The sequence below is a fragment of the Eumetopias jubatus genome, unplaced genomic scaffold (genome assembly GCF_037043125.1).
Source record: "Eumetopias jubatus isolate StellerSeaLion01/CBP00866 unplaced genomic scaffold, mEumJub1_p1.0 scaffold_10, whole genome shotgun sequence".
Taxonomy (NCBI): domain Eukaryota; kingdom Metazoa; phylum Chordata; class Mammalia; order Carnivora; family Otariidae; genus Eumetopias; species Eumetopias jubatus.
In genome coordinates, this window is record NW_028274816.1 from 36,407,234 (window position 1) to 36,420,395 (window position 13,162).

The window sequence follows — 13,162 nt, forward strand, 5'->3', positions numbered from 1 at the left end:
CCCTTTAAGTTTCCTGATCAGGCCCCTCCTGCCACCAGATATGAAAAATGCCAGAAGCCGAGGAGCCCCCCCCCCCCACCACCCCAACATTCCTTCCGGACAGTTTTGCTGACATAACTTTTTTTCTGGGCCTGGATAAGGACCTGCAGTACTGAATTTCTGGTAGTAGTGGTGGTGATGATGATGATGATGATGATGATGATTTTTTTTAAGTCCTAGACTGTGAGCCCTGGAATATGCCCCAAGGGTTCCCAAGAGGTGGTCCTTTTCTCTTGTTCCGTTTATTTATAATGCATGGCCCTCCTCCATGCCCAGGGGAAGCCGAGTTTTATTTACATGTCAATGCCCCAGAGGGCAGAGGGGCCCACCTGGCACCTTTGTCCCCAGGCTCACTCTGGGTTCCAGTTGGCAGGCTGGGATAGCTGTCAACTGCTCAGAAGTCAGAGACTCACGGACTTTAGAAGCTGGAAGAGGTGTCCTTTCACAGATGGGAAATGGAGGCCCAGAAAGGCCTGGCTTTGCACAAGCCCTCCCAGCCTGAGTCACAGCAGTGGGGAAGACTGAGGGGTCCTGGCCATGTCCCCTGCCATGGACAGTTTCCATCAGCAGATGGGTGACATGGACCAAATGTCTGCCTAGTGAGGGGCTTGAGAGCAGGGGCTTTTGGAGCTGAATCCCAACCCACCACGCCTGAAAAGTAACTTGACCCTCAGTGGCTCTTCTTTCTCATCTGTAAAATGGGCTGATGACAGCCCTTAACCCAGAGTTAAGGAGCAGGAACTGAGCTGATGTGTATAAAGTGCTTAGACTAGCACCTGGCACAGTTCATCCCCTGCCAGAGCTCCTATTTATTAAGAGGAAGAAAGGGCCCAGAGTTGTTGAGTCACTTGCTCTAGAACACACAGCCCCGAGACACACGGGACCCTTCCTGTGCTGCTGGTGAGGGCTCGGTAGCCCCCGGCCAGCGGTGGGAAAAAGGCGTGGCAAGTTGAGGACCCCTGTCCCCCTGATGGTGCCTTCACTAACGTGTTCCAGGAGGCAGGGGATAGCTCCTCTTCCGTCTGTCTCCAAAATTAGCACACTGGGCCTTGAAAGGTGCCCCAACCCGGGGCTGCGCAGGGCCGTAAATGACCCTCATTTGGTCCCTCCTTTAAAACGAGGAGGGGTGCCGGGGCGCCCAGAGCCGAGTCGTCTGGGCGCTGCCCCTCCCGAGAGTCCCTCCGGGGCTCCTCGGTCTCTCTCTCGGGCGCCGGCCGCGTCCTCACCGGGCTCCCACCCACCCCCACCCCGCGTCCTGCTTGCCCTTCACTTAAAGAGCAGCTCCAGCCGCTGATGGGTTTCCGCAGGTCCCCGAGGAGACCCTTCGGACGGCCCGAACCCGGCGCGCTGGAGAGAGCCCCTAATTGGGGCCATGAATCACCGCGCGCGGCTCCCGGCTGGACACAAAATAGATAGGAGCCGGCGAGCCATTGTGCGCAGTTCGGGCCGCGGGGGAGGGAGGGCCGAGGGGGCGGGGCGCCGGGCGCCGGGCGGGAGCGCGAGGGAGGGATTCCCCGCCCGCCGCACGCCCGCCCTCCGCCCCCTCCCCCGCCTCCCTCCGCGCCGCCCGCCGCCCCGCCCCCCTCCTCCCCAATTAAATGACCCCACGCTTTGGCAGGCGCCGGAGCTCGCACATGCGGCCGCCGCTCCAGCCGCCCGGGGCCCGCCGCCGCCGCCGCCGCCGCCGCCGCCGCTGCGTTCCGGGCGCGCTCGCCGCGGCGCCGCCGGAGCCTCGGCAGGCCGGGGGGGCGCCCCTGCGAGCGGCCGTGCGCCCGCGCCCGCGCCGGCCGCCCGCCGCCAAACTTCGCGGCGCGCTCATGCCCCAAGTTGGGCGCGGCGGCGGCGGCGGCGGCGGCGGCGGCGGCGGGCGCTGAGGGGCGGCCCCGGGCCCCGGGGCGCGGGGCCGGGCGGACGCGGCGCGGCCATGAGCGGGCGGCCGGCGCCGCTCTCCCGCAAGCAGCGGCTCATGGCAGCCGTGGGCGAGCGGGCGGCAGCGGCAGGCGGCGGCGGCGGGGGCGGCGGCGGGGGCGGCGCGCCGCTCTCCTGCTTCATCTGCGGCGGCGGCATCGGACGCGGCAAGGAGCTGAAGCTGCAGGTGAAGCAGCCGGCGGCGGCGGCGGCGGCGGCGGGCGCGGGGACGGCGGCGCAGCCCTTCTTCCCGTTCCTGCAGCAGCAGGAGCCGGCGCCCGGCGCGCGCGAGCTGTGCCCGGCCGACGGCTGCGTGCTGGTGTGCGCCGTGTGCCGCTGCTTCCTGGGCGAGCAGTGGGCCGCGTTCGAGCGCGCCCGCACGCCGGTGGACAAGCGCATGTACTGGCTCAAGCGGCCGCACCAGTGCGACGCGGGCGCGGGCGGGCGCCGCGGGGCCGCCGGGGCCCCCCGCGAGTGGAACGTCGCCTACGCGCTGGGCGGCGCGGCGGGCGACGAGACGCGGGACTCCGAGCTGTCGGAACTGTCGGACACCGACCCCCTCTCCGAGACCGAGCCGGCCGCGCGCGACGCCGCCAGTCCCCGCCCGGGGCCCGGGCCTCGCGGGGCGCGCTGCCAGGAGTGGAGGCCGGCGCCGGGACTCCCTCCGGGACAGGGCGACGTGGAGGAGGAGGGGGCGCCCTCGAAGCAGCGCGGGGACGGGGAGCCCAAGACCGGCGTGAGGCGCAGGCGGAAGGCCGCCGGGAGGCACTGGGTCCCCGAGGCCCGGGCCAGCGTCCTGAGGGGCATTCAGGACCCTTGGCAAGGCCCTGCCGTGCACGCGGCCCCTGCGGAGGTAATGAAAGGAGTCCCTTCGGGCAGGACCGCCAAGACTCCCGAGAGCAGGCCGCCGGGGGAGCCCCGCGGGAGCTACTGCATGTCCGAGGACAGTGACATCAACATCACCAGCGAGGAGGAGGACCGCAAAGAGCAGCCTCTCCCTGGCCTCAAAGAGAAGGAGAGCGCAGGCGGCGTCTCCTGGGCTTCCCTGGAGAGCAGGGCTGCGCCGCCAGAGGGCCTTTGCTGCTATATTTGTGGGTCGGCTCTGGCGCCGGCCTCGCAGCACCAGATCCACGTGCAGAAGCAGGAAAAGCTGGCCCAGGCCCCCTTCTTCCCCTTCTTGTGGCTGCACAGCCCCCCTCCAGGGGCCCAGCCCATCAGCGAGGGCGGCAGCACTCTGGTGTGCCCCTGCTGCTTCTCCTCGCTCATGCAGCAGTGGCAGAGCTTCGAGCTGGCCAACGTGCCGGTCCTGCAGCGGCTCTACGTGGTGCCCCTGAACAGCCATGCGCCCGGCATGGCCTCCAAAGGCAGGAGGCTCCCCAGAGAAGATGGCCCACCGGCTGGGGTCCTGCCGGAGGCCTGCTACCTCTGCGGGGAGGACTGTACCCAGGATGCCCGGGCAGTGGCCTCCAGGATCCTCAACGGCAGTGCCAGAGGCTCCATGCATTTCCCCTTCCTCAGCCTCCTGCCCTGTCCCCCCAACGCCCGGGGCCCCAACAAGCGCTGTGAGGTCCAAAGCTGCCCCAAGTGCTTCAGCGTCCTGGAGGACGTCTGGGCCCTGTACCGGGCCTGCCAGAACGAGGAGCTTATCACCTCCGTGCAGGGGTTCCTGGGCAGGTACCACCAGGCTTTCTCGGCTTCAGACCCTGCTCTCTCCGAGCCGCCGGCCCTGGCCCGGGGCAGCCCGGCATCAGTCTGCTACATCTGCGGGGCCGAGCTGGGCCCTGGGAAGGAGTTCCAGCTCAACGTGAACCCCTCCAGCCGCCTGGGCGAGAAGGAGCCCTTCTTCCCGTTCCTCACCGTTTACCAGCCCGCCCCGCGTGCCAGACCTGCCGACTCCACTGGCCTGGTGGCCACCTGCGTCCTCTGCTACCATGACCTGCTGGGCCAGTGGCTGCAACACGAGGCCCGCAGCGCCCACCACACCGTCAGCCCCTGGTCGCGGCAGTACCAAGTGGAGACGTTCGTGTGCTTTTTTTGCCAGCAGGAGAAAAAGCGGTGTCTCGGGCTGAAGGCCGTGCGGGTGGCCCGGCTACCTCTGTTCCTCTACACCCTCCGAGCCAGCCACAGCCTGCTGGTGGACGATGGGCGGCAGCTGATCATCGGTGCCTGCGTGGAGTGCGGGACCCTGGTGTGCGCTGGCCCAGGGCTCGCCCGTCAGGGGCCTGTGGATTGGAGCTCCCCGGTGGCAGCGGCAATGAAGGTAAGCGGCGATTTTCCCTTCAGCCTCTGTGATTCAAGCAGGGAAGGAAGACCTGTTATTTTCTGTTCCTCTATGGGGGAAGGAGGGCGTGCTGATTCTGCGTGATCCGTTCCAGTAGGAGGTGCCTTCCCGGGGGGTTCCCGGGCTGGCGCGTGGGGAGTGCGTGGGCCTGGCTGAGCCAGGAGGCACGTAGAGTTGGGGGGAGTGCGGGGAGTGGTCTGTGGAAGAATGGGGGCACTGCTGAAAACAGTAGGCTCGGGCCTGAACTTGAGTGTGTTTGCAGCCGAGTCCATCAAACAGAGGAAGTTCGGGGCATGTCTGTCATCCGCCTGATAACATTGGTAATTAGTCCAGCCGCACAGGTCACCGGGAGGTCCCTGTGCTCACCCGGTTGGAAATGCAGCAGAGGTGGTGGTTCCTCTCTACTCTCGAGGGCTGGCCCCGCTTAGCTCCAGCAGCTTTCCCCCCAAGTTAACGCTTTTCCTTTGAGACTCTCCGGTTGCTTCACAGCAGATGGAAACAGATTTTCAGACGTGGGGGTTTGGGACCCGGGGGACAGTGGCCTAAACAGACTTTTCCCCTGGTGGGAAGAGAGTCTTTCTTCTCTGCAAGTCAGCTGTGCAGGGAGAGGGCGGAGGGGGTCGGGGGGGCTGGCGTTCGCCCCCTTTGTAAGGCGCCTGCCTTCACGCTCCCTACCCGGGAGGAGCCGGACTGGGGCTCAGTTCATTTTGGATCTGGCTTTGCATAAGGCCAGTGCAGGGCCTGCCCCCCAGTGGGTCTGGGGAAGTAGGTGCTGGTGAGTTGTGATCACCGTGATGATCTTAATCTCCGCTAGAGACCCTTAGAATGGTTTGTTTTAATCAGATGCCTGTAGTGGGAGCCACTGGTGAGGGGCCGGCAGAGGGCCCTGTGGACGGGGAAGAGTGTCCCTGACTTGTTCAGGAATGATCGTTCCATGCGTTTGAGAGGCTCCTCGTCCTGCCTCCCCCTTGTATGTGCGTGTGCACGCGTGCGGAGATTCCTGGGTCATGGGTTCGTTCACAGTGGCTGCATCTGTGAAGTGGACGCATCCTCCCGTTTTCTCTGGTGCTTGCCCTGGGCCTTCACACTCTGCCCAGGCTTCCTTTTCTACCAGTGTCCCTTTTGGACCGCAGAGATGTAACTGGGGCCTTTGGTGGGCCCCTCGTTCTAAATGGGTGCACTGTATCGCTCCCCACCTTGGTGCTGGACTTCTCATTGGCAGCCTCTGGCCGTCCAGCCTGTGGGTCTGTTCCTGGGTATCTGAAGAAGTGAAGTTTCCAGAAGGGCTGGAGCTGGGAGGTGAGCTTGGCTTTGGAGCAGGATAGACCTGGCTTCCAATCCTGCCCTGTCTCTCGGCCACTGAGCACCTGAGTGGATGTGTCTCACCCTCCCTGTGCTTGTCTCCTGGGCTGGGGAGCGGAGCGCGGGATCGCCTGCCCTTGGAGGGCCAAGTATGCAAACAGATTGGGCACCCAGCTGCCCCCAGAAAGTCAAGTGCCTGGCGTACGGTGGGACCCTCCCATCCACCCGACGTGTTGGGCAGGGTTGTCTGGGATATAGGTCAATCCTCTGTGTGGCTCTCAGTCTGCGGGATGGTCATGGGTCTCAGGCTTGGGGATGGGGGCACACGGAGTCGTCAGAGCGCTTCCTCTGAGGTTTGCCAGAGTGCTTTTCTGCAGAACATCCACTCTGGGGTGAGTTTTCCTGTGTTGATTTGCTCACTCATCAGGAGTTGATGAGATGCCAAGTGTGGGCCTCCCGGGTAGGAACTGCAGGAAACGGTCCAGCTGGGAAGGTGGCTGCAGAGGGTAGCCCCGTGGGGATGAAAACGCAAGCTGGTGTCTGCCCAGAAGGGGTCAGCCTGAGTTTGGGAAGGCTGACTGGCTTTCTTGTTTTTGCACCGTTTCTAAAGCAAGTTATTTCGTTTGCTCCTGTGAGGCCTTATTACTCCCATTTTGCATATGAGTACAGTTGAGGTTCAGAGAAGTCAGATGGCGTCGGCGACTGTCACGCAGCCAGTAGGGGTGGCTGGGGTGGGTCTTCAGCCTGGGTCTTCCCATCCCTGAGCCCCACTCCGTCCACCCCCTGGTGGAGGTGTAGCCTTGGAAGATGGGTGGGTTGCGGTGGAGGTGGGGCTCGGGGGCGGGGGTCCATCAGAATAGGCACAGGAGAGCCAGTGGGGAGGAGGGGGAGAGAGGTTGCAGTCAGCTCCAGGCCTGGGAGTCAGGCACAGGGGAGAGATAAAAAGTCCTTGGAAGAAGGCTGGGAACGCGCTCGGGGAAGAGATCCACCCAGTGCTGGGCCGTGGCAGCAATCCAGGTGGGTGGTAAGGCCAACGGCCTGGGGGTGGGGGGTGGGGGGGGAGGGCAGCATTGCGGCTCCCAGGCTCCCACAGCCAGCGGGTGGGAGAAGCATCCACTCCTGCCTAGAGGAGAGCCTGACTGGTGATCAGTCGAAAGCCGGAAATGCAGCCTCCTGCCCTTCCTTCCTCCCGCCCATTCATTTAACAAATGTGATGGAGCGCCTACTCTGAGCCAGGCACTGTTCCAGACGCTGGGGATCTGGTGGCAAGTGCTGTGCCTTCTGTGTCAGGGGGAGGGGCATGGCGGTGGTGGAGAGCCATAAACAGAGCAGGACCGGCCCCCGGCGCCAGGGTGGGCACAAGGGGCGAGTGCTGGCCTCATGGCTGGGGACAAAGCGGGGACTCCGGTGGGGGGTGCAGCTCCCGGTCCCGCCTGTCTCTGGTGTGTGGTTTGAGGATTCGGGGGGAGTGGCTTGGGGGCGTTGGCAGGTAGCCCCCGGGAAACCACTGAGCCAGAACAGCATGTCCCGGAACCTCATCGATACGACCTCCTGTGATGGCTCCTGTTGTTCCTGGTCCACGTTCATTCATTAGTGAATCAGCCTGAGACACGGAGAAAGGGAGAAGGAGAAACAGGAAAGGAAGGTGTCACCGACACCCCCTGTTTGGATGGTGTTTGTGGCGTTTCCCTCCAGCCGGACTCCTTGCTTCCCCGGGGGGCGCCCTGTCCCGTAGCCCCCAGATCTCAGAGCCGGCGTCTGGCGCAGCGCTATTTTGGGGCTGGCGGGGCAGGCTGCAGCCCACCCTCTTGGGGGGCCCGGCCCCCCCTCCCTGAGGAGGAACGCCAGTGCCCGGGCCCCTCTGTGAAGCCGCGCATGAGACTCTGGGTCGGCCTTCACCCAGCCCTGGTTTCAGTGTTCGTTCTGCTGGGAGCCGGCTATGTGACCCGGGGCCAGACTTGCCTTCTTGAAGCACCAGAGAGATGGAGATGACCTTTCCTCTGGAAGGTTTGCGGTGGGAGCCGCAGGTGCACAGTAGGAACGCGAGACACGTTCATTCCTTTCTCTCGCCCTGAGGTGCTGGTAACTGGGGGTTGTGTCTCTTGTTGGCTCCCACCTGCTGTGCTGTTGTGGCCTCTGCCCACCCCCCACCTTCCTGCTGGGGGAGGGGTTGTCCCTCCCTTCAGAGCCCCGGGGCGAAGCGGTCCAGCCCGCCAGAGGCAGCATCCGGGGACATAATGATGATGATGGTGGCTTCACAGAATGCACTTTGTGTTCCAGACTGTGCCCCACACTTCCCTTGTATCACTCTTGCTGGATCCTGCCAGCGGCCCTCTTCAGGGAGATGACACCATCTCCATTCCTTAGCAGAAAAGCAAGTCCAGAGAGGGCAAGCGATTTGCCCGGGGTCACACAGCTAGTAACAGCAGGACCGGCATTGGACCCAGGAGTCCGGCTCTGGCATCTGGGCTCCAGCCTCCACTGTCTCTTGCCTTTCTGTTCCCCCTGGGGCTCCCCCTGTGAAGGTGGCAGTGCCCTGGACGGGGGATGGTCCGAATTTCCCCACACGTGCCTCCCCCACCCCTGGAGCCCTGACAGGCGGGAGTTAGCTTGCACGGGCCAGAGGCCCCGAAAAGCCCCCACTGGCCGGCCCCGCTGTCATGTCCCTCGCACCCCTGGCCGCGGCCCTGCTGATAAGTGGTGCCCTTTGTCTCTGCTCCCCGCCGCATTGTGCCGGTGTTCAGATTTCAGCCGGGACCTCCTGCTGCGGGTCGTCCCCGACAGGCCCACTGCATGATCGATGGGCTTTCCTTGCTTGCCAGTTGGCGGGCCGGCTGTCCTGCCCTCTCCCAGCGACCCAGCGATCCGTCCAGGGAGCGTTCTGGGGAATGGAGCGTGCAGCTGTTTACCTAACCACACCCTGGCCCCTCACTGTGGGGACACCCGGCCCAGCCCCTGGAGCGTGGCCTCCGAGCCCAGAACAGGTGTTGCTGCTGAGGCCCCTTTCTTTTCTCCACGCTGACATCTGAGGCCTGCAGAGAGCGTCTGTCATTACTCGCCTGTCAGGGCCCGCCCGCACATCTGTTTCCGTGTTTCCCGGCTCTCTGTGCCCCGACGGCTCCCTGCTCTTCAGGAAGGGCCTGGCAGCCCTCCTCCCCAGGCCGGGCTCATGGGACATCTAAGCCAGGTGAACGGAGGCGGGAACCTTCCAGAAAGTGCTGGAGGGGGCCGCCTGGCTGGGCCGACACTGGCACCCTCTCCCTGGGAGCAGCTGCGAAATGGCTGGGCTTTGGGCCTTTCTCAAGCTCTGACCACCTCCTCCAAGGGGAGGGCCGGGCTTTTCTTGGCAGGTTGGGAGCCATCTGCCCAGAGGAGTAAGCCCTCCCGACTCTACTTGTCCTTAACCTGGAGGCGACTAGGGACACCTGGGAAAGAGGAAGCAGAGGCAGAGGATCTCCAAAACTCAGCCTTCCCTGGAAGCAGGGAGGGGCAGGACGGCAGGGAGGCAGTCTCTGGCCAAGTCCAGAGTCCTCCAAGCTTTCTGGCCCCTTCCCTGCTTAGATCTCTCAGGATCTTACCCTTGGAAGGTTAACTCCCTGTGACTGTCTTTGGAGGGTTTGTAGGCTGTGGGCAGGGTTGCCTCACTGGCACATTTTCTGGGCTGGGGAAGCCCCCACATCTGGAGTTCAGGTTCTTCTTCTGCCCCAGGTCCACAGCCTGGTCGGGATGGTGGAGAGGGGCGATACTTCTGCCCTCTGGGAAGAGTACCTGGGAACTTGAGTTCCGATGGCCATGTAGCCCCAGGTGGGACATTCATGGGGGCCATTGTGGAAGGAGCTTCTACTCACCATGTGACCTTTGCGAAGTTTTCCCGTCTGTCCAAATGAAACGTCTGGTCTTCGGGGGTCACAGGCGGTTTGCGTTCCACACGTGAGGTCTGACCGGAGGCTGGCACCGTCGAACAGAGTATTAACCCTGTGTCTGGACTTGCTGCTAAAATATCCAGTCCTTGGGGCGCCTGGGTGGCTCAGTCATTGAGCGTCTGCCTTCGGCTCAGGTCATGGTCCCGCGGTCCTGGGATCGAGCCCCGCATTGGGCTCCCTGCTCAGCAGGCTCCCTGCTTCTCCCTCTCCCACTCCCCCTGCTTGTGTTCGCTCTCTCGCTGTGTCTCTCTCTGTCAAATAAATAAATGAACTCTTAAAAAAAGATTAAAAAAAAAAAAAGACCGCTTGATTGGCGGTCTCTTCTGTGGGGTTGGAAAGGAGAGAGCGCCTTCCTGGGGTCTAGGTTTTCTTTATTTTACTTTCCTTTTTCCCAGCTGTATGGAGAGAGAGTTGACACATGAGGTTGTGTGAGTTGAAGATACAACATGTTGGTTTGATACATGTTTCGGTTATAAAATGATCACCACCATCTCACCACATTGTTACTTTTTCTGTTTCATGGGGAGAACATTTAAGATCTACCCCCTTAGCTGCGAATCCCCCTTCAGGCGTGGATATGGTATCAGGAACTGCAGTGACCAGGTGTGCCTCAGATCCCCGGACTCCCCAGACGTGTGAATCTTATCCCTGGAAGTTTACACCTTCGTTCAGTATCTCCCCTTTCGTGGGGTCTAGGTTTTAAATTCAGGCTAGGATGTGGGAGCCCCCCAAACACCATGATATTCCATCCCACGTCAGGGTCAGAAAAACTTCATGGATCACCTTTTTGGGGGCAACCCTACACCAGAAGGACCAAGCCCACAACCTAATGCCACTTGATGCTGGCTTGTTTTTTCAGTAATATGAGCTAATTAGATGTATAGGTTTTGAAAGAAATTCTGGAAGTCCTGTAATGGGGACACAGCTGCAGTTCTGCCTCTCGTCCCTGCTCATTTTTCTACCCTTGTCCAGAGCTGCCCTGGGGAAACACACCTGGAGAATCACACATTCTACCCATGAGATCAACAAATGTTTGTGGCTGACGGTGTAGAATCGGGCAGGCCCTGCCCTTGGGTGCTCGTGTGTGTGTGTGGGGGGGGGGGGGTTGGTGAAAGGCTCTGGTTGTGATTGTGTAATGTGTTGAGTTCTGCGCTGGGGTCTGCTGGGAGCTCACAGGAGGGTGGGAAACTGGTATGTTCAGGGATGGCTTCCTGGAGGAGGTGACATCTAAGCTGAGTCCTGAAGGCTGAAAAGGACTCAGCCAGGTCTGTGTAGGAGTCAGGTGCTCCTGGTGGGGAGAGTATGTGCAAAGGCCTACATGTGGGGAGTGGGGTTTGCTGGAGAACCTTAAATAGGTTTTTGAAGTGGGAGGAGGTGATGCTGTGGGAGTGGTTGGCAGTGACTAGATGTGGGTTTGCATCAATGTGAATTTTATAATACCAGTGACTGGGCCTTACCCCAGCCTATTAAATCAGAATCTCCGAGGTGTGGCCCTGGTAGCCCTGGTATTTCAAAGCTTCTAGAAGATTCCAGCAATGGGGTAAGAACTGCTGATGGAAGCCATTGTAAGCATGGCCCAGGAGTTTGGGACTTTTATCTTGAAAGCTGTGATGGTCACTGAAAGGATTCTGTTCCTTCGTTCTGTCTTTACTAAGCACTTACTGTGTCCCAGGCACCGTTCTGGGCATCAGGATCCAGCCCTGAGTAAACCAGATGGGGAGCAGCAAGGGGCTGAAACAGTAGTCAAAGGAGTGGCCAGGGAGAGGCGGGTGGGCTGGGGGCTGTCACTTGAGCAAGGAGGATGGTCTGGGCAGGGGCCTGAGGTAGGACCCCCGGGACAGCGAAGACACTGGGGTGCCAGAGGGCAGGGAGGGGGCGGTCAGGCAGGGCTCTTGCACTGACCTTGAAAAGACATTGTTTTTGTTTAATCTTTTAATCTTTTTTCAATGGAGATATCATTCACACACCATAAAACCCACCCTTCTAAAGTCTACGATTCTGTGACGCTTAGACGTTTAGTAATTTACAGAGTCGTGCAACCCCTAGCACTGTCTACTCCAGAGCATTTCTGTCACCTCCAAAAGGAGCCTCGTGCCAGTCACTCCCCATCCCCCCAGCCGCGGTGACCACAAATTCCCTTTGCATTTCTCCCAGGTAGACACCCCTGGAGCGGAACTTCGGGGTCACCTGGTAACTCTTTTTAACAATTTGAGTTCCGGTTTCTCCCTGCAGGTTTTAAGGACACAGTAGGACCTAGGTCGTTCTGTCAGCTCACTGACCAAAGCCACACGTCCCTTCCTAGGTCTCCAGACACCGAATTGGTGTTGGAAGACGGGAGTCGGTCTTCTCTCTGGGAGAAGGATTGGGAAGGGGTCACCCTTGCTCTTGGGGCTTTTGACTCCAGACCCGGGAAACCAAAAGCGCTGGATTCCGGTGCGAACACTCACGGTGCCCGCCGCCCCCCCGCCCCGTCTGGGTCTCAGTTTTCCATCTGTAAGATGGGAGCAGACCGTGGGCTAGTGGCTGAGCCCCTTGGCTCCTGCACAGTTGCTAAGCTATAGCCATCTCTTCTTTCTGGCCCCGAGGGCGGTGCGTAGAGAAGGCCCCTGACGGCGAGGTCTGGCTTGGCTCTGAGTCCGGTGGCTCTCGGGTTCCCTGCCCCAGCACCAGCCACCCCAGCCACGGGCTGTCGCTCTCTGCCGCCAGCCGGGTTGGTCTGGAACCCTGTATGGAAACCCTTGCTGGGTTGGGTTTCCTTCACGTGATGCCAGCAACCTGAAATGAAAGTTGCAAAGGTCCCAGTCAGAATGGGGCTCAGGCGAGCCGGGGCAGGCCTGCTGGGACCCGGGCAGGAACAGGCACATCTGGGGGCTCCTGTTTCCCCCTGGCGGGCTGTTGGGTGAGAGCCAAGAGGGGAGAGGAAGCAGTGGGTCCACGGAAGACCCCTCAAAGCTCCAGGCCCACTGAGGCCGCATCTTCCTGCCCACCAGTCAGTATCCTCTGTAGGGCAGAGCCAGTAACAGGGAGGGGCGCAGAGGTTCTGTCCGTCCACCTGGTCCTGATGAAGACACAGTGAGGCCTAGGGAGAGGGTGATGGGGACGCCAATGGTCGTCACAGCACGCTGAGAGTGCCCGCTCTGTGCTGGCCGCCCTCCCGTGGTGCCTCGTGCAGCCCTCCACCCATCTTATAAGGTGGTTTTCTGATTTTATTAACGAGGAAATTGAGGCACAGAGGGGGGAAGTCACTTGCCTGAGTCACACAGCTGGCTGGGAAGTCTGGAGCTGGGATTGCACCCGGGCCATCTGACTCCAGCGCCCAAACGCCTAATTACTGCGCCACGCTCCTGCCAGGATGTCAGGGGGAGCGTGGGATGGCGGGATGGTGCCACATGGTGGGTAACGGTTGGTGGACATGGTGTGTATGGTTCAGTGCCGGGAGGGCTGAGGGCCCCGCCAGGACCTGGCCCCGGGGGCAGGAATGGGAGTCTGGGAAGGCTGCCTGGAGGAGGGGTCACTGATGGAGGTCCTACAAATGGGCAGGACTTAAATAAATGGTGACTTCTAGAGAAATCTTCACCTTTGGGGGTTTATATGGCAGTAATGCCATTTTCAAAATGTCCCTATTTTATTCTCCTAACGTATTATTTGGATGTTGCCTGTCAATTGATGACACGCTAGGAACAAACTTCAGTGTTTTAAGGGTATATTC

General features: G+C 61.2%; 1 protein-coding gene across 2 annotated transcripts in view; it reads left to right on the forward strand.

Annotated features, from left to right (window-relative positions):
- Nucleotides 1–1,963: 1,963 nt before the first annotated feature.
- Nucleotides 1,964–13,162, forward strand: part of GSE1 (Gse1 coiled-coil protein) — a 401,392-nt gene continuing 390,193 nt past the window's right edge. For both annotated transcript variants that reach the window (XM_088027514.1, XM_088027515.1), the window contains exon 1: nucleotides 1,964–4,207. In XM_088027514.1, the coding sequence (XP_087883640.1) occupies nucleotides 1,964–4,207 (2,244 nt within the window). The remainder of the gene's footprint in view (nucleotides 4,208–13,162) is intronic.